Source organism: Micromesistius poutassou, assembly GCF_964030765.1.
Source record: "Micromesistius poutassou genome assembly, chromosome: 9".
Taxonomy (NCBI): Eukaryota; Metazoa; Chordata; class Actinopteri; order Gadiformes; family Gadidae; genus Micromesistius; species Micromesistius poutassou.
In genome coordinates, this window is record NC_140279.1 from 15,131,429 (window position 1) to 15,158,373 (window position 26,945).

A 26,945-nucleotide genomic window follows, 5' to 3' on the forward strand; every position below is an offset into this window, starting at 1 on the left:
ATGCATCGTGTGGGCGGTGCGGTGTGCGCTTCCAACGGTGTTCGCTGAATGGATGAAGTTGACCGCTATGCTTCTTCTGCAGATGGGACAGCGCCCAGCTCTCCCGTCCACGCGCTGTCTGACCGGGGGTCTCCGTCGAGTCCGGAAGCCCCGGGAGCGACGGTGGTAGCTATCCTCTCCAACTCCACTGCCGCTCCGTGGCACACACACCCTCCTCCGCCGCCGTTACGCGTGCTTACATAACGTGTGTTTTGGGGTCGCACGGAATTCCCCTCAGAAAGGATCAACAGCCTGCCTGCATCAACCGGTGGCGTCTACCGGGACTAGAACCGAGAAAGGGCCCCGTAGGAGGAGGTTGTGATGAGAACTGGAGCCCGATGTTGGTGTTCTGCCAGAAACATCTGGAAAGGATAACCGAGAGAAACACTCCCACCAACACACCCACCCTCTCTTCCTCCTCCTCTCCAAGGACTGGGAAATAATCCACACCACATCAGGAGACGTGTTCAGGAGGCTTCTACGTTGAATGGTCGCTAACGGAGCACCGTGTGTTTCACTACCTCTTTATAAGAGCTGTTGGAGGGAGTTTTAGTGCCATTGATGTGAAATGCAATCACAGCTTCGGTGTGTTTGTCTCCATTTCCACGATCCTACAACGCAGCATGTTTTGGGATTGGTGACATGGACTCGTATATGTTAAGCTCTTAAATTACTACAACAACAACAACTACAATAGGCCTACTCCCCGGGATCCTTTGCCGTTCCGCGGTGTAGTTATGCAGTGATGTGCGCCGCTCGGTTCAACGGGAGCATCAATGGGTTTGCGGAAGAGGCGAGCCCCGGTAGTGGCAGCAGCACCAGCGCGCGGGCTCCGGTGTCACGGCTGGTCGACTGGAACGAAGCCGGGCCCCGGGTCCTGCACGCGCTAGAGGTGGGCACGGTGATGACGGTGTTCTACCAGAAGTCCCAGAGACCCGAGCGTAGGACTTTCCAGATCCGGCAGGACACGCGCCAAATGGTGTGGAGCCGCAACCCGGATAAAGTGGAAGGAGAGAGTGAGCGCGCACACACACACACACACACACACACACACACACACACACACACACACACACACACACACACACACACACACACACAAAAACACACACACACACACACACACACACACACACACACACACACGGGTGGATGGATGGATGGATGGATGATGTGGGCCCATCAGACAGGAGTTCTTTATAGGGGCCTCTACACCATTATTATTGAAATTGACCACCTCTCCATTGCTAGGGTATTATTGTTATTATTCATATTATGATTGATGAATGGTTGGTCTTGGTATTGAACACTCTTGCCTGAACCCACCCTCAGCAGCCAGGCAGGTTGTGACCCCGTGAACTCTAAACTCTCCCTCGCCTTCAGTTCTGACAAGCAATTTTAGTTGACCCTGCCCTGACACTATGGCTAATGGACAGACTGGCTGCATGTCTGTCCATCTAACTGACATAATGAGTGACAGACGGTCTGTGTATCTGTCTATTGACCGAGTGACCGTCTGTCTGCCTGTATGCCTGTACGGTCTGAGAATGACTGCATATCTGCATGTCTGTCTGTCTGCCTGCCTGCCGGTCTGACTGACTACCTGCCAACCTATCTCGATGTCAGAAAGGTAGTCCAGCTGTCTGTCTATTTGTCGATCTGTCTGTCCGGGGTACGGTCACTGTTGTTGGGGGCCAGGGTTAGGGGTCCTGAGCTAGGATCGGTTATACCTTTTAGCTTCCTGTTAGCAACCTTCTAGCCCAGCAGCTAGCTCCCTCCCCTGTTCATGCTACAGGCTTCTCCTCCCCTGTGTGTTCTTGGAGTTTACGAGGGAATGTGTAGGAGTTTGACCTGCGTGATAATAGGGCGGCGTGCGCTCATACGGGTGTGTCCCACCAGATAGCTCTCCATCGCCCATATAAATGAGGGCCTGTGTAATTGACACTTTCCTCCCTCCCTCCCCAACCTCTCTCTCTCTCTCTCTCTCTCTCTCTCTCTCTCTCTCTCTCTCTCTCTCTCTCTCTCTCTCTCTCTCTCTCTCTCTCTCTCTCTCTCTCGTCAACCGTTCTCTCCTGTCTCTCTCCCTCCGGCTTCTCTCCCTTGGTTTCTTTTGGTTGCGCTCTCCTTCCTCTATTTATTCTCTTCAAAAATGTTGTGTGGGTGTGTGTGTGTCTTTCTTTCTTTCTGTCTTTCTCTGTGTAAACACATGGAGGGGCAGCAGTATAACTAACTGCTCCACCCTCACAACTTATTTATCTCTTTATTATTAAAAGATAAAACCATAACTGGGCCAATCCAAAGAGAAAGAAGCACTCCTCCACTCACTTCTGTGTGTGTGTGTGTGTGTGTGTGATAAATAAAATCAACAGAAGGGGCTTTACATCACACTGGCAACTGGACACCTTTCCCACACATATAGATACTTCCCCCCTCCTCCTGTCTCTCTCCCTCCCACTCTGCCTCCCACTTCACAAACAAACTCCTCGGTGGCTCCCTGTCTCTCCCTGTCTCTCCCTGGGTCCTAAAGTCCATGATTTTCTCACTTTCTCACAAACTATTCGTCTGTTTCTCTCATTCACCTCCACATTCAACAAAAAATACCACTCGTCCATCCTTTTTTTCCCCCCCCATCCATTCTTTCCCAGCGTGTTTTTCCCTCATGAATAGTCACTCAACTCCTCGTGCCTATTTTGCTCATGCTCCTGTTGAATTTATGGCTATATAAGGGTTGTGTTGTGTTATTGTCCAATGTTTGTTTCTATTGTGTGTTGTTCCCTTGTCTCGGCACATCTGACTAACTCTCAAACCGCGTCTGGGTGCTACAGCAGAGGTATTGTAACGGACACACAACGTCGTAGATCACCATATTACCGGCGGAGACGGGGCCCGCCGACACACTGTCTGGTTAACTCCAACACATTGACCTGTCCCACCACAGGCAATCTGGAGACGGAACACAGTAGAAGCACCCATCCTTCCTGGGATGGTTTGAATGCGATTTTTTTTGTCGGCATACTAATGAACAGCCGGCTAGTCTAGTGGTGTGTGGGCATCAATGAGAAGTCAATGAGAATGACAAGATGCCCTAACCTCACACACACACACACACACAGACACACACACACACTCTCCAGGGCTCCAGAGGAGTGTTGTCGTGGGGGCATACAGGGAAGGTATTGGATCTTGGAGACAGGAAGTTGTGTCTTACAAGGGAGCGTCTGACTTCCTTTTTCAGATTGAAGGAATACGCTCAGGGAAAACAAGAGCCTGTTATCTCCCGCAGGAAAAGCAGTCTGTGTGTGTGTGTGTGCGTGTCTGTGTGTCTGTGTGTGTGTGTGTGTGTGTGTGTGTGTGTGTGTGTGCGTGTCTAAAAGTGAGCTACTTTAAATTCCTTTGATGGTGTGTGTGACTGTGTATGTTGGGGGGTATTTGTTTCTGTGTGCGTGTGTTTGTTTGTTTGTGTGTGTAGGTGTGGGTGGGAGGGTGAGGTCGGGTGTTAGGATGTGTTTGGTTTGGCAGTCGTGTGTAGATGGGGTTGTAGTATTCTATTGTGTGTGCGTGTGTGTAGACAGAGTGACAGTATTGGTGTGTGTGTGTGTGTGTGTGTGTGTGTGTGTGAAAAAGAATCCCTGATTAATTGCACCATGTAACTCCACTCCTCTCTCCCATCACTGCGGTTTGTTGAGCCTATTGATCATTATTTTTCTCTCCCCTCACTCCTTGCCCCAAACACACACATCTGACATGTTCTGATGTCCTCTGTAGCAGAACTATCTGTTTGGAAAAACAAGATGCTACGGTATCGGTCATCCACGCTTGTTGGTTCTGCCTCACAGGCGGCCCAGGCCCAGTATCAAATTCCCCACTTCATCCCTTAAGATTAAAGGGTTTGAATGACTTGAGGGCTGATTATGGTCCCATGTTTACACAATGCAAGGGGGATACGGACCCCTTACGTCCTTGCGGACCCTCCTTGCGTCCACCGCAAGAGCATAGACAGGTCATTATTGAGCAGGTTGAGGTTAGACCAGGCCGATTGCGGCCCTTTGGCACCGCCCTTTGCGGCCCTTTGGCCAAAAAATAAATAAATCAAAATACTTTTTTTCATTATTCTTTTATAACTCAAAATAAATATTTATTGGATTAATTTTCCTATGATTGTTGTAGGCCAAAAGTCAACCATACAATATCAATTTGTAAAAATTGATAGACTAGACTAGACTATCCTGCGCCTATTTTCTGAGTGGGTAGCTTGCTAAGATCGCCTAGCTATGGATCCAAAGAAGATCCATATATATAGGGTGAAAACAACATCATACAGCCCTGATATTCAGAAGCTCTGCAATGAAATTCAGAAACAAAAATCCCATTAAACTGGTTGAGAAAGGTAAGGGGTGTTTGATTATCTCATTATAGCAAGTTGTTGTCATTTTTCGTAGAAAAAGCCCTGAGCTAATATTGTTTTTTGCTCATGTAGGCCCCAAGGTTTGCTGAGAATCAATGCAACAAGACTGCTTAGCACAGAACTGGACACAATTCACAATTGTTTGAAATGTTTACCAGTGTTGTTATTTTAAAGATGATGTTTCATTTAAAATAACAGGGTTAGGCTGATATTTTCTATGATGCAATGATAATCATTTCATTTGCACAAACACTGAAACCAAACTGAAACCAAAGAGGGCTGAAACCAAAGAGCTAGGCCTACACAATTTCAACTTAAAAACCTTGATTTTTCCTGCTTTCCTCCCTCATGTCTTGTAAGATATAACATCCACTAAAATGCTTGTTTTATAGCTGTATGTTTTATAGCAATTGCATATATTCATTGCATAAACTCCAATTGTTGCACATGCTCATACAGGCTATTTAATTGCTAAAGTAGCTAAATAGCCTATTACGACAAAAAATCCACTAGGGGTGAGAAAAATAATCAATTCTTCGATGCATCGCGATTCTCTCTAGAACGATTCTGTCTCGATGCAGAAAAAATGATAATCAGAAACAAATTGGAAACAAATTTAATAAAAAAAATATATGTATATATTATTATTATTATTATTATTATTATTTTTTTTTTATTACATTTGTTCGCCTGCTGCAGAGCGCTACAGAAAACTCCTTTCTGCCTGCGGGTTCTCTGCGCAGAGAGCCGACTTTATCTAATATAAAATATTAGATAAGGTAATTCATCTGTTGATTGTCTTTAATGATCATCATACACGTAGGAAGTATCATCATACACGTAGGAAGCAAACTCTGAGTAGCAAACTCAGATGTGTATATATATATATTTTTGAAAATCCTGCATGGAAATGTACCAAGAGATTCCCACCCCTATAATCCACACCCCAATTCTAGCCAAAATGGCCCTTTACAAAGAAAAGGTTGCCGACCCCTGGGTTAGACCGTGAAAACAGAGGCATGTAATTTAGGAGCAGGTAGGGGTTAGACAGTGAAAACAGAGACAGGTCATCAAGGAGCAGGTAGGGGTTAGATAGTGAAAACAGAGGCATGTCATTTAGGAGCAGGTAGGGGTTAGACAGTGAAAACAGAGGCATCTCATTTAGGAGCAGGTAGGGGTTAGACAGTGAAAACAGGCATGTCATTGAGGAGCAGGTAGGGGTTAGACAGTGAAAACAGAGACATGTCATTTAGGAGCAGGTAGGGGTTAGACAGTGAAAACAGAGACAGGTCATCAAGGAGCAGGTAGGGGTTAGACAGTGAAAACAGAGACATGTCATAAAGAAGCAGGTAGGGGATGGACACTGAATACAGAAACAGGTCATCAACAAGCAGGGAGGGGTGAGGCCATCTTACTCAACGATGCCTACAGGCAGGCAGTGAAAATTGGGGATCAAACCCAGTACTTTATAGATGGAATACCCTAGCCTTTCCACTATCCTGTCGCCAAGAATATCTAGGGGAAATATCTCAATAAGATTGTAGCTAGCTCCTTCAATGCTTTAACACGATGATGCTGGGCTGTTACCTTGCTGGTATGCTAGCCTCATTGTCTGTCATCCAGAGTCAATGGCAGGAAGTAATAAAAGTAGGAAACCAGCTTCCAAATGGCGCTTTTATGGCTGGCGTATTTGCTATAGTACTATTAATATTGAGCCACCTCTACGCCAGTCTCTGGATTGTTGCAACTTGTTGTGTTCCTATTGAGACCAGTTTAAGACCAGCCTTTGTGTCCGATATAACATCCTCCGTGTTCTACTATTGACCTTTTTGGTCGTCAGATAAGGATTAATGGTCTTATGTGAGACACACAAAGGCACTGCTTTATTTACTTATGTGTGCTATGTGACAAATTATACGCATTTTAAAAAATCACACGTTGCAGTGTAGTACATTTATTCTATGTAAAAAAATATGTGTATATGTGTATGTGTAAAAAAAATTTGTATATACAATATTTTTGTTGCTATTGCTACTGGTACTATTACTGCTACTGGTACTTCTGGTACTACTACAACTATTTCATATCCAAGCCTAGTTTTTCTGTGGATCATCTGGTAGACGTGGGCTGAAACTTTTGACTAAGAGCCCTTAGTCAAATAAACGCCAGGTTCCTGTGTGTGTGTGTGTGTGTGTGTGTGTGTGTGTGTGTGTGTGTGTGTGTGTGTGTGTAACTGAGGGAGTGTGTGCATGCATGTGTGAGTGGTTTGCAGGGACATCTGCAAAGAGAGTAAACTGGTAGTGTTTTTTCAGAGGGAGTATCTGTGGTCTGTTAGAAGTAAGGCTCCGCCCCCATGTCGGGCTTACATCACCCTCATTGGTCAGACACCCGAGCTGGCCCGGTGGCTCCTCTCCCTTCTATACTATAGATCCACTACATATCTACTATATAACTATTTAATATGTATTACTGTTTCACTTTTACTGATAACAGTGAACTGTGTGTGTGTGTGTGTGTGTGTGTGTGTGTGTGTGTGTGTGTGTGTGTGTGTGTGTGTGTGTGTGTGTGTGTGTGTGTGTGTGTGTGTGTGTGTGTGTGTGTGTGTGTGTGTGTGCACGTGGGTGCACATGTGTCTTTCCAACTTTAATCCTCAAGAGAGACTTTTGAAATATTGTCTTTCTGCAGACATCTGCCATTTGATTCTGTGTGTGTGTACGTGCATGTATGTGTGTTGCGCACAATATAACTACAAACTGATTTAAGTATTTTCTTTGCATATTTGCTTCATATGAGTTACTAAAAGTGAGTAGTGGACTCACTACAGTATTAGTAGGAGTAATTGACAGTAAGTAAATGTATATGTAATTGAAAGTCATAATATATAAGTAACAGTAATAAGTGGTCTGTAACTGTAATAGCACCTAACTACTATCTACTAGTTAACTACTACTACTACTACTAACGCATATAGCAACTGTACCCGACGGGGAACCACCGTAACTACCAGTATGTTAACGTAGCTGTAGCAGCGATAGTAATAGTAACCAAATGTAACAAATGGACGGTGGCTGGTTACTGCTGCAACACCTGTCACAGCTACCAGCGCTAACAGGACCCCTCCGTGTGTCCCTGCTCCCCCAGTCGAGCTGCGGGAGGTGAGGGAGCTGCGGCGGGGAAAGGGATCCCGGGACTTTGAGCGCTACCCTGAGGAGTCCCGGCGGCTGGAGGCCTCCCACTGCTTCATCGTCCTGTACGGCTCCGAGTTCCGCCTCAAGACCCTCAGCGTGGCCGGTCAGTGTGTGTGTGTGTGTGTGTGTGTGTGTGTGTGTGTGTGTGTGTGTGTGTGTGTGTGTGTGTGTGTGTGTGTGTGTGTGTGTGTGTGTGTGTGTGTGTGTGTGTGTGTGTGCCTACCTACGTGTGTGTGTGTGTGTGTATATGCCTACCTACATGTGTGTGTGTGTGCGTGCGTGCGTCTACAGCGTTCAGCGAGGAGGAGGTGACCATGTGGATGAGTGGTCTGAGCTGGTTGGTCAGTGACACCCAGAAAGCTCCCCTACCCCAGCTGATTGACAGGTAGGATGCCCCCACCTCTAAACTAAACTCTTCACCTCTAAACTAAACTACCATCAGACCAGGCCATATTCACAGAGCGGCCATCTAAATTCTAGCTGGGCGGGGGAAACTGAGGGTGGAATTGCACATTCTGTTCCCCCCACACAGCTGGTGTTTAGAACCAAGATGGCAGTAGTCATTGCTCAGGATGTTGCAAAATCTGTTGAATTCGATCAAAGGACGACTAGACCTTGGAGAAGGAGGAGGAGGAGGAGGAGGAGGTAGGGAGGGGCAGGTCACTATTTGTTTGCGATGGAAGATGTTTACTCCAGATGATCACCGGGGAGAAGGGTTTGTCTCCTGGTGGAGTCAGGAGGAGGCAGAGGAGTAGAGAGAGGCTGCCAGCTTCAGTCTGTGGCGTCCAAGCACAGTGGACGTTGCTGTTTATAGAAAGGTCCGATCGGAAATGAAAATGCCCCTCATTTTGTCTGTTTGTACACCAAATAAGCTGTTATTGAAGCGGATGTGATTACACGCGTTGAACCTTCCCCAACCTCCGCTTGTGAGAGACACTGTCGGAGGGAGGGTCACTGCATGTAGTTTGTAGTTTAGGCTCGTCGTTTAGAGACAACACAGAGCTCCTGTGCGTTTCGATGTTCCACTCAACTATCTGTCTGGTAGTTCTATAATTAGTTATTATTATAATTAGTTCAGTCACTAATCTGAAGGAAGTCCGTCTGTCGGTCTGTCTGACATCTGTCTGTCTGTCGTTTTGTCCAACCTCTGTCTGTCTGTCTGTCCGTATCCTCTCCCTGTCTGTTTGTCTGTCCTCTCTGTCCGGTCCGTCTGTCTGGCTATCTGTACCTGACCACTGTCTGAATCGATTTACCTGTATCTGTCTGTCGGTCTGTATGTCTGTCTATCTCTTCATATGTCTGTCTTTCCAACAGGTGGCTGAGGAAACAGTTTGACTCCATAGACCGGAGCCACGAGGGCAGGTTGGTATCTCACATTACCACGGCAACAGCCAATCGCACACCTCAGCCACTGGGCGGTCAGCAACGGCATGTTACCGTGCCAGCGTCCCATTGTTCTGATAGGTTACCACGTCAACAACAAAAACAACAACAGCCAATCGTTGGCAGATCGGCTGCTTATTGCAATTATCACCGATGAGCCTTGTATCGCCCCCCCCATCGTGAAGAACCTTGACCCCTAATCACACACACACACACACACACACACACACACACACACACACACACATACGTGTTTAGGGGGAAGCAGATCCAAAACAAACAGCCTGCCAGCGGCTGATAAGCAACAGGAAGTGATGTGATGGAGTGGGAGAGGGCTACTTCCTGTCCGCGTGGAAGGGCAACGGTAGAGACGAGGGATGGCCGGGGTCTCTGAGAACTTTTGATCATTCAGTTGTGATTTTCTTTCATGGAACGGCACCAGAAGAGGCTGGTGCTGTGGTCTCTAGCGTCTCCATTCACCTGAACAATGAACCGACACATACACATAGCCTTGTGATATCACTAGTTTGATTGGAGCTTAAGACCACAGAGCCAAACATTGGGTGTGTCTTCAAAGCAGTGTGTCCAGGTTACGTAAAGACCACCCTCAACAATGTTTTTTTTGTGCTGTAAATGTCAAGTTACAAATACATCGCCTTCGACTGTTATTGTATCAGTCTCTTTAAAAAATGAGTTACTTTATAAGAAAGGAATGAATGATTCATCAGTATTATTGTGAGCCTGGTATTTATCCCAGATAGGCTATTTATATCACAATGTTGTCAATTTATTATTCATTAATATGTTTAACACTTAGCCAAAATGATCCCCTGTAACTGATAGGATGTCCTATCCAGTTACTGGTAGATGGATTAAGTTAATTTGAAGGTATACGTCAGAGTGGGTTACGTTTAGGTGAAGTATACAGACTAGGTTAGAGAGGGTAACATTTAGGTATTAGGTTAAAGAGGGTTAAATTGAGGTATTAGGTTAGAGATGGTAAGTTTAGGTAATAGGTTAGAGGTGGTAAGTTTAGGTAATAGGTTAGAGATGGTAAGTTCAGGTAATAGGTTAGAGATGGTAAGTTTAGGTAATAAAAATAAAATAAAATCTCTACACGTCCTCTCCACCCAGTGTATCCTCCTCCACTCCTTCTCTCTTCCTCTCCTCATCCTAAACATTCTTTTTTATCCCTCACTTCCTTGTTTAGACACTGGTGATTTAGTGTGTGTGTGTGTGTGTGTGTGTGTGTGTGTGTGTGTGTTTTGTTAATCAACTGATTGTCCATATGTTATTTCCCTTGAGAGGAGGAAAGAGAATCAGGACTTTAAAACCCTTAGTGAACGATAACATCTTACAGAGGGGGAAAATGAGACTATGATAAACCTAAACTATTATGCTGCATCTGAATATCGTTTGTAACATAATTGTAACATAAAGTGTTGATGGAAATGGAAAGTCTGAACCAGATGGACAGTCCGAATAGGTTAATAGTCCACATTTAAACTTAGTACCTGCCTATCCCAGTTTAGCCCTGCCTTTCAAATACTTTGTATCAAAGTTTAGTGGTCATAAACACAAAGACACACGTACAACATGCAGTGTGATGCTTACCTGCAGTCTCCTTTGACAGTAATTGGTGCAATATAAAATAAACTATATATATATATATATATATATTATATAGCCGATATATATATAATAATAATATAAATGTCAAGCAAAAGGATAGTCTGGTGGTTACTAGGGTGACTTCCAGCCGAATTGTGCTGGGTGTTGTACCCCAATGTCCTGTCTAACCCCTACCTACTCCCTAATGATATGTCATACAAAACACTGTAGTCGCTCTGGATGAAAGCTTCTGCTAAATTACAAAGTAGTACCCCCAACGAGTTACAAAGTAACGGATTACAGTACCGATATTGTGTGTATAAGTGTGTCTGTGTGTGTCTGTGTGTAAAGTTCTGATCTGTTTAAGTGATGCGTGCATGCGTGCTACCTGTGTGTGTGCTGCTTGCCTCGGCACGTTGCCATAGCGATCGATTTGAGTGACGTAGCTGCTGGTGCGAAAGAGCGAGGGAAATTGGAGACGGGGGTTTTGGCCAGTGGCAATCACTTTCAGTTTATAACTCGAAAGGACAAAAATATTCGAGTCAAATGCACTCTATGCCCAGGTGACAGGTGTCTTTCAACTGTCACAACACAGATTTAGAAAAATCATAGATCATGTGTTTACCACCGCGGACAGAAGTCACTTAGGAATGACGGTGCACTGGATAGACAGCATTAGTTTTAAACGTAAGGCTGCTGTTGCCTGCAAGAGGGTGAGAGGAAGACACGACGTCATAGCTTAGATCAGGTTCATTCAGCCTTTGGACCATCGCATAAAGTAACAGCATGTGTCACCGCGGCTTAAGTGCATTTCTGTTTTAATTGTAGGGGATAAAGTGACCTTTATTTTTATATTTTTTTATTGAAAGTAAAGTAACAAGTAGTGAATTTACTTTTCAAATGCAGTAACAAGTAAAGTAATCTCATTACAATTTACAATTTACAATTTCTCATTACAATTTGTAATTACTAATAACTTTTTTGGAGTAACTACCCCAACACTGGTAGTCAATAATAAAGGTAAAGTTGTCTAGTTTTTCCCCCAGAGGTTGCTTTTTTCCCCTGCACCCCAGCCTGCCCCTCTGGGCCTAAACACTAAAACCAGTTGGATTTATTCCTCTAAACCTTCATTGAAGAGAAGTAGTACCGGTACCTGTCATTGACTATGTAAGCTTGCCAACGCCCTCTGCTGGTGAAAGGATGGACGCTGGTCAGTGACATATAGGGATGTGCTTGAGCCAGGGGTTGGTACTGCTGGTGTTTAAATAATGCCCGTAATTCTCTCCACCCCTCTTCTCCTCTTTCCCTGCCAGTATTACGGTGAAGGATGTGAAGACTCTGTTGCCTCAGATCAACTTCAGAGTGCCCAGCATGCGCTTCCTAAAGGACAAGCTGCAGGTCAGACCACGTCATGAATCAATGAAACTATCTGACAATTTTACCAAAACTGATTTGCTTCTCATGCCAACATTATATGTCTGTCCGTTCTGGCAATCCTAGCCTCAGAAATCAGACCATGGATTAATTAATTAATTTAAAAATTAATTAAGTCCGATGGCAGGCGTGCTCAGATATCAACTTTCATTTGCTTGCATTTATTTCAACCAATCATGTCGCTGGAAGTCGGGATATGTAAGCGTATAAGTGGTGAATACAACCTCAGCCAGGAGTGGTAAACTGTCAGATTCTGAAAGCTTCCTCTGAGCTGTCTTCAGGAGAATAACTCTGTAATGAAACATGCGGCCTTACTAAATTCTGCTGTATCATAGAAGGAGTGCCTGATCTGAGCTTCTGTCTGTGTTCCTTCTGTAGGTTCCTTCCCTAATTAGGGGAGTTTTTCCTTATTCAAAGGGTTAGGGGGTGTTGTATATCTGTCCCGTGAAGTTCTTTGAGACTTTATCTGTGAATAAGGGTTCTTAAAAATTAAATTCACTTGAGAAGAAGATAGAAGGTGGTTCTGTCCAGATGCAGTTAGTAATGTTAACTAGGTAAGAGTTCTTTAAAAATACAGTGCTTTGATGCTAAGCTAATGTCAGTACTCTGTGACTCATGCTTCTTCCTGTCTGGACAGGAAGTGGAGGCCAGGAGCGAGCTCTCCTACCCCAACTTTTCCCAGCTCTACCGGACCCTGATGTTTGACGCACAAAGAAGCGTACGTTCACAGTTTTTGCCTGAATACATTAGTACATTCCCATTCAATAACCCACGTACTGTAGTGTTTATTTATACACACTTGTTTGTGACCGCCCAATAGCCTTTCAGCATGTACATAGACTATTACAAAAGTGTAAACTCTTCCAGTTTGTCCCAACATCCTGTTTGTCATCTGACTCCTCCCCTCTCTCGTGGCAGATCATAGAACAGCTGGATCTGTCCTTCCCCCTGCGGTGAGTCCTGCTTCCTTGTCTCCTTCTCTTCTCCTCTTTTCTCATCTCCTATTTTCTACTCATCCTCTCTTCTCATCTTTCATCTTCCTCTGTTATCCCCGCCGACCCCTCCTTTCCATTGAAGTCCTTTGTGACTGTTGCTGTGATGAAAGGCTATACAAATAGCATTGACTCGACACAATGTGGTTGAAAAGTACTGAGGTTAAATCTGAGTCACAGAGACCTAGTCACAGGGTTGTTCTTGGATGTATGATACAGCACTTGAAGAGATGTATGTCTTTTGTTTGGATTGCACTGGACTGAAACACTATGTTCTCCGTCCCTTAGAAATGTGGACCGTCCAGAACTCTGTCAGATCTCTCTCTACGACTTCCAGAAGTTTCTCCAACTTGACCAGAAGGTACCTGCTCCCATAGTAGTTTATATCCATTTTAGCCATCCCAGCAGTGAGTATCCATTCTCAGCCATTTTGAGTTGTTCCCTTCCATGCTTAATAAACTACTGTAGTTTATTTATATTATAATCCAATAACAGTACTGTATGTTCATTCTAAGATAAATGAAAGTATTTATTTTTCCATTCTAAGCCATCAGAGTAGTTCATACCAATTCCCCCTAGCCATAACACATTGTCATATTCCATAGCCAATCAGAATAAATAACCAGACACAAAACAGTGAAGGAGTGACAGGATGTGAAGTATGAGTGAAGTAGTAATCAGAGCCAGCCCTGGCCATGTGGCTGCCCTCCTAAACAGTGCCCCCTGCTTTATTTATTCATTTTTTGGCATGCACCGCCATGCTATTTACACTGTATAGATCACTCCTCTAACGCAATGGCGAATGTTATCCACTAAGTGGTGCTGCATACCTTTCGCACAGCCTCTTTTTTCGGCTTTCTCCCCTTCAACCCAGAAGCTTGTATTGGCACACGGTCATTCTTGGCAATTTAAGACTTATTTTCTGCTGCATACTTTGCGCTTCACGACAGCAACTACAACGCCTCAGATCAGATCAGATCAATCAGTGTGCACCGATTGTGTAACTTGTACACATCTGATATATTTTCTGTGGCTGCACCTTTTAGATGCAAATAACTTACATTACATTATAGTACATTATATCTTTTCTGCTGCTGAGGCTGCCGTTCTAGCAGCTTATGTCATCAACCTGACTAAAGAGCAAAAAACCTACACTATAATATGAAACAAATGAATAAGCAATCTTAAAAATGATGAAACGATGATACCTGCCCTCTAAGGCTGCCCCTGTGAGTGATGCTCTATTTCTGATGGCAGGAGTCATGGGCGTCCGACTTGGGCCGTGTCCGTGAGGTTCTACTGGCCTACCTGTTGGGTTCAGCCCAGTCAGAACCCATGTTACAACTGGACGAGGTAACACACACACACGCACGCACGCACGCACGCACGCATGCATGCACGCACGCACGCACGCGCACACACACACACACACACACAAAAGCAAACAAAATGCACATAACAAACGGACACTTGCACATAATCACGCCATGTTCAAACACGCTCACACACACATTTACTTACACTTAAATACACACATGATGTTATTTCTATTTATGTCTAACCATGTTTCTTTTTCTTTAAAGTTTCTGACGTTCCTGTTCTCTAAAGAAAACTCTGTGTTTGACCCCCGACCGTCTCCCGTTGCCCCCGACGACATGAAGAGACCTTTGTCTCAGTACTGGATCTCCTCCTCACACAATACGTAGGTCTCTCTCTCTCTCTCTCTCTCTCTCTCTCTCTCTCTCTCTCTCTCTCTCTCTCTCTCTCTCTCTCTCTCTCTCTCTCTCTCTCTCTCTCTCTCTCTCTCTCTCTTTCTCTTTATTCTCTCTCCTTTCTCTTTATTCTCTCTCTTTCTTCTCTCTCTTTCTTCTCCCTCTCCTCTCCTCCCCTCCCCTCCCCTCCCTCGCTACTTCTGGGTCTCTTCTTTCAACCATTGCCTGATTCATCCCTCTCTCTAACCATGGAGTCCTGGCCCCTGAACCTGTTGTGGCCCCCAGGTACCTGACTGGGGACCAGTTCTCCAGCGAGTCCTCGTTGGAGGCGTACGCTCGCTGTCTGAGGATGGGCTGTCGCTGCATCGAACGTAAGGAACAACTTAAAACAAGACTTTATATCTATCATTATATATCTATTATTATTATTTTTTAAAAGCTATCGTATTCAATATTTTGTTCATTATTTGACAAAATCTTTTTTCTTTGACCCATAAGTGGACTGCTGGGACGGACCCGATGACCTGCCCATCATCTACCACGGCCACACGCTCACCTCCAAGATCAAGTTCCTGGACGTCCTCCACACCATCAAAGACCACGCCTTCGTCACCTCCGAGTGAGTCTTCTGCTCCGGCCCGGGCCAAACGCGAACCATCCCGTTATACCCTCGCCTTAGACCAGTGCTAGAGCCATCACTGGAACCTTACTAGAACCTGAAAGAACCACTAGAACACCACTAGAGCCGTCCCTAGAACAACACTAGAACCGTAGACCATCACTAGCACTAGGTCCATCACTTGAACACCACTAGAACCGTCGACCATCACTAGAACCCCTCTAGAACCTTAGACCATAACTTGACCATCACTAGAACCCCACTTAAAACCTTAGACCATCACTAGACCATCACTAGACCATCACCAGAACCATCATTAGAACATATCTGGAACCCTCACTGGACTATAACTAAAACCATCACTAGACCATCACTGCAACCACCAGCAGACCTTCACTAGACCCATGACTAGAACCCACCGCTAGAACCATGAGGAGAACCCAGCTGTGTGTGTGTGTGTGTGTGTGTGTGTGTGTGTGTGTGTGTGTGTGTGTGTGTGTGTGTGTGTGTGTGTGTGTGTGTGTGTGTGTGTGTGTGTGTGTGTGTGTGTGTGCAGGTACCCTGTGATCCTGTCCATCGAGGACCACTGCAGCGTGGTGCAGCAGAGGAACATGGCCACCCACTTCAAGAAGGTGTTCGGGGACCTCCTGCTCACCAAGCCGGTGGAGACCAGCGCCGACGAGCTGCCCTCGCCCTACCAGCTGCGCAGGAAGATCCTGATCAAGGTGATAATTGTGGGCTGTTCTTGACCATTTCTATGTGAAGGTGTGCTTATGGTGTGCGTTTTTCCCGATGCGTGTTATTCATGAGCCGAAAGGGGGAGGAATCTTGCTCAGGGATGCCTACAGCTTTTCTTTTTAGTGGTATCTGGGAAGGTTCTCCTTGTGTCTATATCAGCAAAATCACAACTCTTCTCTGTTTCGGGACCACAGTGGTGGAACGAGCTCCCTGCCGATGTCAGGATCGCAGAGTCGCTCACCAGCTTCCGCAAAAGACTCAAAACGCACCTGTTCAGAGTTCACCTAGACTCTGCATAGCCACATGTCCCCCGGCCCGCCCACTATTGTTGGTTGTACGTCCTGGCACTTAACTTACGCACTTAATGAACTCACTTAATGTACGTTGTATTTATTATTAGTACTTAATATCACTATCACTGCTGTATACGGGGAATGGGTTGGCCTAGAGATTGTTAGTACTTGCACTTGGTTCTCTGAACATTACTGCACCGACAGCGATATATTGTTTCACCTCTTATGACAAATGTACTTATTGTAAGTTGCTTTGGATAAAAGCATCTGCTAAATGCGTCTGCTAAATGCCCTAAATGTAAATGTAAATGTTTGATGACTTCGGGTTATGGGGTATCGTGGTTAGACTGTCATTGCGATAGATGTCGTTTGATTAATGAAGTCACGTCGCCGGCGCGTTCCAGCACAAGAAGCTGGTGGAGGGCACGCTGTACGAGGAGGTGACCTCGGCCAGCTACTCGGAGAACGACATCAGCAACTCCCTGAAGAACGGCATCCTCTACCTGCAGGACCCCATCGACCATGTGAGCACACTGGGGCGTTTCTATTGGCTATGCTGTCTCTCTATTGGTGGTACTGACCTACTCGTGTGTGTGTGTGTGTGTGTGTGTGTGTGTGTGTGTGTGTGTGTGTGTGTGTGTGTGTGTGTGTGTGTGTGTGTGTGTGTGTGTGTGTGTGTGTGTGTGTGTGTGTGTGTGTTACAGGCTTGGACACCCCACTACTTTGTTCTGACCAGTAACAAGATCTACTACTCTGAGGAGACGTCTCACTACCAGACGTCTGAGGAAGAGGAGGATGAAGATGGGAAAGAGGTACTGATGATGATGATGATGATGATATGATGAAGATTATGGACAGGCTATCTTGCCTCTCCACAAATGATCATGAACAGGTGAGCTTGTATGTGGTCATGGGAAGGCATGGGAGGCGGATCATGTCAGCTGGAAGCCTCTAGAAGTGCATAAGGTCAGAGGTCACTAATGTAGCCGAGTTTTGAAATGTGTGTCACTATTCCGTTTTAATGCGTCAGTGTTTTCCTTCGTGTTCCTCCGGCACGCAGTTGTTGACAATGAACTAGTTGGACAGGAAATCCACACAGACAGGAAATCCACAAAGACAATGCATTGCCTTCATTGCTATCAAATAAAACCTTTCACACGCAAGTGATCCAAGGTTATCTATGGTTCATCTATCGCTGGTTGTCATGGTGACGCATGGTGCGGAAGGAAAACTTGATGTAGCCAAATATTCCTAATCTAATCTCCCCTCTCCTCAATTTTCCCTGCCTCCTCTCCCCTCTCCACCTTCTTTCCTATCCTCCTCTCTCTCTCTTCTCTCTCTCCACTAATCTCTCTCTCACCGTCACTCTCCACCTTCTCTCTCCTCTCACTTCTCTCTCAATTCTTCCCTCCCCCCTCCTCTCTGATATCCACTTCCCCCCCCCACCCACTCTTCCTCCTCCTCCTCCTCCTCCTCCAGGAGTGCAACAACAACGACCAGCCCGGCGTGGAGCGCTGGTTCCACGGGAAGCTGGGCGGCGGTCGCGACGGCCGCCAGGTGGCTGAGAAGCTCCTACAGGAGTACTGCGAGGGCGGGGCCAAGGACGGCACCTTCCTGGTCCGGGAGAGCGAGACCTTCGTGGGGGACTACACCCTCTCCTTCTGGTCAGTGCCGCCGGGACAGGAACACACGGCCGCTTCATTGGCGGATGTTTCCCTGTTCCCTCTGTTCTGGTGTTTCAAACCTGTGGGGATATAGAGGATTCTAAGATATACAAGTCTATCTTTGGGACTTTTATCTTAAGCCGCGTTTTAGTAAATTCAGAAGCCAGATTGATTGTCATTAGCGAGCAGGTTGGGGTAAGGCATCTGGCTCCAGTAGGCCTACAGGTCGAAAGGGCACATCTCACTCAGCTCTTGCTGGAAGTCAGAACACCCTACACTACGCAAAACTCGGACGCTCTTGGTTATTCCCTTGTCTTGTTTGATTTTTTTCTTAATGTTTTCTTATCTAATGGGGTTCAGCAGAATTAAAATCCATCCAAATAACCTCCACCACCTCTCTCTCTCTCTCTCTCTCTCTCTCTCTCTCTCTCTCTCTCTCTCTCTCTCTCTCTCTCTCTCTCTCTCTCTCTCTCTCTCTCTCTCTCTCTCTCTCTCTCTCTCTCTCTCTCTCTCTCTCTCTCTCGTGGCAGGCGTTCGGGGCGTGTCCAGCACTGTCGGATCCACTCCCGCCAGGAGTCTGGCTCCACCCGCTTCTACCTGACGGACAACCTGGTGTTCGCCAGCCTGCAGCGGCTCATCTCCCACTACCGCCACACGCCGCTGCGCTGCAACGAGTTTGAGATGGCGCTCTGCAGCCCCGTGCCCCAGCCCAACGCACACGAGAGCCGAGAGTGAGTGTTTGTGTGTGTGTGTGTGTCTCTGAAAGTTTGTGTGTGTGTGTGTGTGTGGGACGAGGTGTGTTGGGGTAGGTATGTTTGTGACAGGGTTATGTTAAATGTAAATCAATGTGTGTGTTTGCATGTGTATGGCAATTTTGTGTGTGTGTGTGTGTGTGTGTGTGTGTGTGTGTGTTTGGCAGGTCACGTCTGTGATGGGTGGTTAAATGTGTGCATAATAAATCATTGACATTTATGTTGAGTTGGTTGCCGTCTGCAACCTCTCCACTAGATGCCACTAAATCCTACGCACTGCCCCTTTAAGACAGAGTGAGGACGTGATGGTACTGTATGGATCTTAATGGTGGTGGTGTGATGTGCTGCGCAGGTGGTTGAGACAGAGTGAGGACGTGATGGTACTGTATGGATCTTAATGGTGGTGGTGTGATGTGCAGCGCAGGTGGTTGAAACAGAGTGAGGACGTGATGGTACTGTATGGATCTTAATGGTGGTGGTGTGATGTGCAGCGCAGGTGGTTGAGACAGAGTGAGGACGTGATGGTACTGTATGGATCTTAATGGTGGTGGTGTGATGTGCAGCGCAGGTGGTTGAGACAGAGTGAGGACGTGATGGTACTGTATGGATCTTAATGGTGGTGGTGTGATGCGGTGCGCAGGTGGTTCCACTCCAACCTGAGTCGGGTCCAGGCTGAACACATGCTGATGAGGGTCCCCCGGGACGGGGCCTTCCTGCTGAGGAAACGCAGCGAGGTGCACTCCTACGCCATCTCCTTCAGGTAACACACACGCACACACACAGACACACGTATAGAGAGAGACAGAGAGAGACACAGACAGACAGACAGACAGACACACAGACACAGACAGATGCACACAGACACACACACACACACACACACACACACACACACACACACACACACACACACACACACAGATGCACACACAGACACACACACACGTACACATAAACAGACACACACGCACGCCACGCAGACACACACACACACACACACACACACACACACACACACACCTATACACTGTCTAACTCTCTGTCTGTGTCGGTCTGTGTGTGTGTGTGTGTGTGTGTGTCTCTCCCTGTGTGTGTCTCTCCCTGTGTGTGTCTGTCCCTGTGTCTCTCTCTCTTCCCCCAGGGCGGAGGGGAAGATCAAGCACTGTCGGATCCACCAGGAGGGGCGCCTCTTCATGCTGGGCAGCTCGGCGGAGTTCGAGAGCCTGGTGGACCTGGTGCGCTACTACGAGAAGCACCCGCTGTACCGCAAGATGAGGCTGCGTTACCCCATCAACGAGGACGCCCTGGACCGCATGGGCACCACGGTGAGCCGGCGGGGGGGGGGGGGGTACGGCCCGGCCCGGCCCGGCGGCTGGCCGGAGCTGGCTGTGTGGATGCGTGTGGATGTGCTTCATGGTCTTCAGCCTCTTTGTCTTTAGTGTTCTGTATGCGTTGGCGTTCTGTTAGTTAGCATTTTTTGCATTCGTTAAAATCGGCGGCCGCGGTGAGCCCTAGCATCACTGGCTGGCTAACTTTCGTTGTGGGTACTTTGTGCACATTTTCCATGTCGAGAGGTGACAGAGTTGCGTTGCAAGTGGGCTGCAGATTGCGCATTAACTTACTAAACGTGTCGTTTGAGGTGGAATAGATTATTGTTATAAATGAGTGAACATATCATAGTACATAGTCTTTATAGTCCATATGTAGTCCATTTATGGTCGGCTTAGCTCAGGAGGTAGAGCGGGTCGACTTGGAACCGGAAGGTTGTTAGTTTGATCCCTGGCACCTCCCGGCTGAGTCGAGGTGTCCCCGAGCGAGACACCTCACCCTAACTGCTCCCGGCGGGCTGGCTGTCGCCTTGCATGGTTGACTCCATGGTTGACTCCGCCGTTGGTGTGTGAGTGTACTGTATGTATGAACGGTTGTAAGTGGCTGCAGATGAAAGCGTCTGCTGAATGTCCCAAATTTAAATGTAAATATGTATAGTCTCGTTTCCAATCTGTGAATTTAAACGACTTACACTCACAGACTTGTTTTATAACCCAGTGCAGTGGATTGGTTGAAGCGGACTGCTGGAAGCTGATTGGTTGTTTGTTCCTCAGGAGCTGGACTACGGGGCTCTGTATGAGGTCCGGACCCCTCACTTCTACGTGGAGGCCAACAAGATGCCCATGGCTCGGGTAGGAGAGCTCACTGTCAGCCCGTTGCTAGTAAAGATTTGTAAATGTTATGTATGACCAACATCTGATTGGATGCTTCTCATACTATACTCTTCCTACGCCATGAAAGTACATTTGAACAACCAGTAGAGGCATGGGGAAACAAGTATTTATCTAAATGTGTGTGTGTGTGTGTGTGTGTGTGTGTGTGTGTGTGTGTGTGTGTGTGTGTGTGTGTGTGTGTGTGTGTGTGTGTGTGTGTGTGTGTGTGTGTGTGTGTGTGTGTTTCAGTGCACGGTCAAGGCGCTGTATGACTACCGCGCGCAGAGGGAAGACGAGCTGTGTTTCCCCAAGCAGGCCCTGATCCTCAGTGTGGACAAGCAGGAGGGGGGCTGGTGAGTGTGTGTGTGAGAGTGTTTGCTTTGAGGATGGGGCTCTTTATCCATCTATGGACAAATAGACGATACATATATATTTCTTCAATATTTTAACAATTAGAAGTATTATAATTGATGTTGTTTCTATTATATTCTATCTGTATGCTTGTTTGTGTTTTTCTATGTCCACATGTATGCTGCGTTTCACTCCTGTGTGTCCCCGCCTCTCCACTAGGTGGCGTGGGGACTACGGAGGGAAGAAACAGCTCTGGTTTCCCGCTAACTATGTAGAGGAAGTTCCCAGTTCCCCCACTAGGGAGCCCGATGAAGCAGTGAGTAGAAAAGGATCCCTTCAGTTATAAATAAATCCATCTATAATCTATAAATCGGGATGGTTTTAATCAAAAGAACTTAAGGGTTTCTTTACATAAAGTGTTTGCATTAAAATACAGGGGAATTCTCTCCCAACCAAATGTGATCATGCGATAAGTATTTCCAAGGATGGTAGAGTTCGTCCCGGGGTTTAGTCATTTGACCTTCCGATCGTGTTTATACAATATTCGGCCAGCTTCTGGTTAAAAATAAACCTATTCTCTAATTTATTCTATATGACATAACTCTATCCTTTCCTTCTGTCTCTGCAGGCCTCAGAGAACAGCCCCCTGGGAACGTTTCTCAAAGGTTTCGTGGACGTTCCCAGCTGCCACGCTGGTGAGTGCAAGCCCCTATCCTCGCTCCTGCCGGGGCGTAGAACTTCAGCGCCATCCGTGCTCGACTAACACCCACCAAAACACAAGCTCTAGCTGGATGACCAGGAAATCTCTCAACTCTCACATGAGCAGTGCGGCTGCTCTGGTTCGCACTAAGCCTTTGGTGACCGGGACATTTGGAGTCACTCCCTCTGCTGTTTTGGGCCGTTGAAATTTGTTGAAATGCATCCATCCCTCACCAACTGGTCTCAAAAATCAGACCTCTGATTATTGTCTAAAGTCTCGTGGTGAACCGGGACGATCACTTTATTTTGCTTCATATTTGTCTAGACCAATGAGGTTGATGGAGGCGGGTTTGTAAGCGCATAATTGGTGAACAAAAACTTGGCCAGCTGTGGTGAACTGTAAAACGGTGTCTGTAAAGGTTCCAAATCCGCACTCAGGACACTTGCCGTGGTAGAAATACACTCCCCTTCTAAATCCCCGGGATCTCAGCAACTAAGCACGCGACAAGGCTTAACTCCGGACCTTTATAGTTGTTCGCTTTCCGGCCCAGACTCTTCGTCGTCTCCACCCCAGAAATTCTGTATAACATAGTGCTTGCTGGATCCCACATTAATCTCCCCCTAACCCCTCATCCATCCACCCTCCCTTTCCCTCCCACCCACCCTCCCTTTCCCCCACACCCACCCTCCCACCCACCCTCCCACCCACCCTCCCTTTCCCCCACACCCACCCTCCCACCCACCCTCCCTTTCCCCCCCACACCTACCCTCCCTTTCCCCCCACACCCTGCCCCGTCCCTGACCCCGTCCAGTGGTGCTGAAGGACGGTAAGAGCTCCAGGCCCTTCGTCTTCACGCTGCACACCCAGCAGCTCTCCTCGCGGCCGGTGCAGACGCTGGACGTGGCGGCCGACTCCGCGGAGGACCTGACCGCCTGGGTGGCCAAGATACGGGAGGCCGCGCAGAACGCCGACGCTCGGGTAGGTGGCGCCTGCACGTGTACACGCACGCACGCACGCACACACACACACATACTCACACGCACGCACGCACACATACTCACACGCACGCACGCACGCACACACACACACATACACGCACGCACGCACGCACATGCACATACTCACACGCACGCACGCACACACACATACACGCACGCACGCACACACATACTCACACGCACGCACATGCGCATGCACAGATACACACACACACACACATCCACAAAGTATCGTCAATCTAGACATTCTACAGTCATTTCTATATTCTATATATGGACCAACGCTAACAGATAACAGACCGTTGCTATCGGTGCTGTTTACAGTCATACAATCTAACGGACAAATCATTCTCAAGTCAACAAAAAATAATGATTTTGTTATTTTTTGTGTGACGTTATTGGTATCATTAGTTACTAGCCCTGTAATAAGCGGCGTAATGTACAGTGAGCTGATCATTTGCACAAAATAAACCCCCTTCAAGAAACAAAATGATAATTTTCCAACATTGACTTGGCTGTACCCGTACATCATCCCTCATCTGGCCTGTGGACATCCCCCGTCCAGCTCCAGGAGGAGAAGCAGATGGAGCGCAGGAAGAAGATAGCGGTGGAGCTGTCTGACCTGGTGGTCTACTGCAGACCTGTGCCCTTCAACGAGGAGAGTAAGACCCTAAGCCTAAGCTCTCTGTGTCAGTCTCTCTCTTTTGTCTCTTTTCATTCTTCCTCTCTCTCTCTCTCTCTCTCTCTCTCTCTCTCTCTCTCTCTCTCTCTCTCTCTCTCTCTCTCTCTCTCTCTCTCTCGCTCTAATATACATTAATACAATCATAACTGTAGTGCATGCACTCTGGCCTGTAGTTTCTAACCCGGGTCTCTCTCTCTCTCTCTTTCTCCCCAGAGATCGGGACGGAGCGGGCGTGCTACCGGGACATGTCGTCGTTCCCGGAGACCAAGGCGGAGCGCCTGGCCACGCGGAGCCGCGGCCGCCGCTTCCTGCAGTACAACCGGCGGCAGCTGTCCCGCGTCTACCCCCGCGGCCAGCGGTTGGACTCTTCCAACTACGACCCACTGGCCATGTGGCTCTGTGGCTCCCAGCTGGTCGCCCTCAACTTCCAGACCCCCGGTGAGAGGGAGTGGGCGGTTATCAGTTGGGTTCTAGTGAGGGTTGTGTTTGGTTAGGTTCTAGTGAGGGTTGTGTTTGGTTAGGTTCTAGTGAGGGTTATGTTTGGTTAGGTTTAGTGAGGGTTGTGTTTGTCTATGTGCTAGTTATTGTGACCTTGGCTATTCATTTATATTCTGGTTAGAGTGACACTTTTTGATGTGATTGAATGTCAATTATATTCTGGTTACTGTGTGTGTGTGTGTGTGTGTGTGTGTGTGTGTGTGTGTGTGTGTGTGTGTGTGTGTGTGTGTGTGTGTGTGTGTGTGTGTGTGTGTGTGTGTGTGTGTGTGTGTGTGTGTGTGTGTGTGTGTGTCTAGACAAGCCAATGCAGATGAACCAAGCGTTGTTCATGTTGGGAGGGGGGAGTGGCTTTGTCCCGCACCCTGACGTCATGAGAGACGACTCCTTCGACCCCTTTGATAAGGATACCCTGCGCTTGGAACCAATCACCATTCAGCTGCAGGTCTGACCCACCAATCACCGTTCAGCTGATCATGCCATCACTTTGGCACACCCTTTTACCAATCTTTATTCACTTATAACCTTTGTTAAGATAACCTTTTCCAAGATATTCAAATACATTTGTATTCCACATAGATTTTAAATGTTCTCTTTTTCCAGTTGTCCACTCCTAGAGTATACAACGATTTCTTATCAAATATTTGCGACATCCGAATAATCCACGTTCGGTTCTCACCTCCACGAGAACCCATTCCAGTCTCTTCCCATACAATCCACTTTCTACCTCTCCCAACTCATCCACAGTGAGTCCAGTCCTGCGGACTCTGGTCCATGTCTTACCACCGTACGACCTGACGACGACCTCTCCGTTCCTCTCTCCCAGGTCCTCGGGGCTCGCCATCTGCCGAAGACGGGCCGCAGCATAGTCTGTCCCTTCGTCGAGGTGGAGATCAGCGGCGCGGACTACGACAGCTGCAAGAGCAAGACAGATGTTGTCGGTAAGACCCGGAAATCTGCATCCCAGGAATGTTCCAAACATTCCCTAGTCTTGACTGTGGTGTGGTGCGTTCTTCAAGTCAAAGAAAATCCTAGCGGCGGGATATAGAGTAGAAGCAATGTGCTTGGATCAGGGTGGGACTAGCCACGGTGGTGGAGTACATATTGGCTAGTGCTTGATTATAAGTACATCACATACCAACAGGGTTGTTATTGGTTAGACATGTAGGCCCGCCCCCATGGACATGGGGATGTTGTCACAGAAATATCCAGTATGAAGAATGACTTGTGGTGATTGTGTTTGGAAGATTGTCTACAATGATGATTGGTGGTTTTGTTTGTGTGCTGTGATTATGATTGGTCATTGATGATTGGTTTGCCTACAGGGATTCTGATTGGTGTTCTGGTTTACGTTAGATGATTGTGATTGGTGGTCCTGTTTGCCTACAGGGATTCTGATTGGTGGTCTGGTTTACGTGAGGTGATTATGATGAGTGGTGTGGTTTTGTCCACGGAGGGTTTTTGATTTGATTGTTGGATCTGTGTTCCCCAGCGGATAACGGGCTGAACCCGGCGTGGCTCCAGACGCCGTTTGTCTTTGACGTCCGGAACCCGTCCTTCTGTTTCCTGCGCTTCACCGTCTACGACGAGGACATGTTCAGTGACCCCAACTTCCTGGCTCAGGCCACCTACCCCGTCCGCTCGCTGCGCACCGGTCTGTGTTGGGTTCATTATCAACATTCATGTGGAGTCTTAGTATTGTTTGTCTCTTTTCGCCGGAAAGTCTTCATGGGTTACTTCATGGACTTTTGGTGTATTTTGTTACTATATGTTGTTGTCATATAGAGTCATTCATTTCATGGATTTTTTTATGTTGAGTCCCTATATTGAGTCTTATAGAATTGATGTCAATTATTTTTTGAGTTACTAGGTTTAACCTTCATATTGAACGTTATCCGTCATATTTAAACCTACATCGAGTCATATTGATTCTTTATATTAAATAAATGATGTAGGGTTTTGACACAATATTGATTGTATATTAAGTGTTCACATGGAATCTTTATGTTTAGTCTTCATACTAAGCCCAGGTTGAGTTGTTATGTTGAACCTTTATTAATGAGTCTGATGTTGTTGAGTTAAAAGATGTGTTTCTGTTCAGGCTATCGGAGTGTTCCTCTGAAGAACAGCTACAGCGAGGAGCTAGAGCTAGCCTCACTCCTCGTCCACATTGAAATAGTCAATGCTAAGGTAACCTCTCTCTCTCTGTCTCTCTAATAGTCAATGCTAAGGTAACCTCTCTCTCTCTGTCTCTCTTTCCCACTAATTCACAATACTTAAACTTAAAATGTATGAACTTAGGAATGACTGTGAAAAAGAATTTCCCCAAGGGGACATCTAATAAACTAACTAACTAACTAAACACGCACTACACACACACGCACGCACACACGCACGCACACACCCTCCCTCTGCTGCTCTTGGAGGAGTGTGTTGCTATAGAGATGACCACCTCCTGCTCTCTCCGCTCCGCCTCCCGTAGGAGGAGGACGACCAGAACCTCTACACCTCCATCCAGCGGCTGCGTGACCTCACCAGCCAGCTGTCCAATCAGGTGTCCACGCTGGAGCGCTCGGGTTCCGGGGACCAGAGCTACCAGCAGAGCCTGGAAGAGCTCCGGGATGCCCAGGACCAGCTGAGTGAGCTGGTGGAGGCCAGGAACCACAGGTACTACTACTACTACACACA

The 26,945-nt window shown here is 47.0% G+C and overlaps 1 protein-coding gene across 2 annotated transcripts in view; it reads left to right on the top strand.

Moving 5' to 3' along the window:
- LOC311353300 (1-phosphatidylinositol 4,5-bisphosphate phosphodiesterase gamma-1-like) overlaps positions 1-26,945 on the top strand; it is a 29,050-nt gene continuing 2,105 nt past the window's right edge. Inside the window, exons 1-31 of one of the 2 annotated variants that reach the window (XM_084473164.1) lie at positions 1-1,055; positions 7,586-7,735; positions 7,924-8,017; positions 8,947-8,994; positions 11,940-12,024; positions 12,698-12,778; positions 12,979-13,013; positions 13,341-13,413; positions 14,310-14,405; positions 14,636-14,754; positions 15,050-15,135; positions 15,263-15,383; positions 15,940-16,108; positions 16,819-16,938; positions 17,119-17,226; positions 17,894-18,078; positions 18,609-18,809; positions 19,471-19,590; positions 19,972-20,155; positions 20,933-21,010; positions 21,281-21,384; positions 21,602-21,698; positions 22,011-22,077; positions 22,894-23,060; positions 23,646-23,742; positions 23,976-24,200; positions 24,557-24,702; positions 25,084-25,198; positions 25,750-25,911; positions 26,359-26,447; positions 26,740-26,924. In XM_084473164.1, coding sequence (XP_084329290.1) covers positions 785-1,055; positions 7,586-7,735; positions 7,924-8,017; positions 8,947-8,994; positions 11,940-12,024; positions 12,698-12,778; positions 12,979-13,013; positions 13,341-13,413; positions 14,310-14,405; positions 14,636-14,754; positions 15,050-15,135; positions 15,263-15,383; positions 15,940-16,108; positions 16,819-16,938; positions 17,119-17,226; positions 17,894-18,078; positions 18,609-18,809; positions 19,471-19,590; positions 19,972-20,155; positions 20,933-21,010; positions 21,281-21,384; positions 21,602-21,698; positions 22,011-22,077; positions 22,894-23,060; positions 23,646-23,742; positions 23,976-24,200; positions 24,557-24,702; positions 25,084-25,198; positions 25,750-25,911; positions 26,359-26,447; positions 26,740-26,924 — 3,878 coding nt within the window. In that variant the 5' untranslated portion in view covers positions 1-784. Of the gene's footprint in view, positions 1,056-7,585; positions 7,736-7,923; positions 8,018-8,946; positions 8,995-11,939; positions 12,025-12,697; positions 12,779-12,978; positions 13,014-13,340; positions 13,414-14,309; positions 14,406-14,635; positions 14,755-15,049; positions 15,136-15,262; positions 15,384-15,939; positions 16,109-16,818; positions 16,939-17,118; positions 17,227-17,893; positions 18,079-18,608; positions 18,810-19,470; positions 19,591-19,971; positions 20,156-20,932; positions 21,011-21,280; positions 21,385-21,601; positions 21,699-22,010; positions 22,078-22,893; positions 23,061-23,645; positions 23,743-23,975; positions 24,201-24,556; positions 24,703-25,083; positions 25,199-25,749; positions 25,912-26,358; positions 26,448-26,739; positions 26,925-26,945 lie in introns of those variants that run through there. The other variant, XM_084473165.1, reaches the window with a different exon arrangement.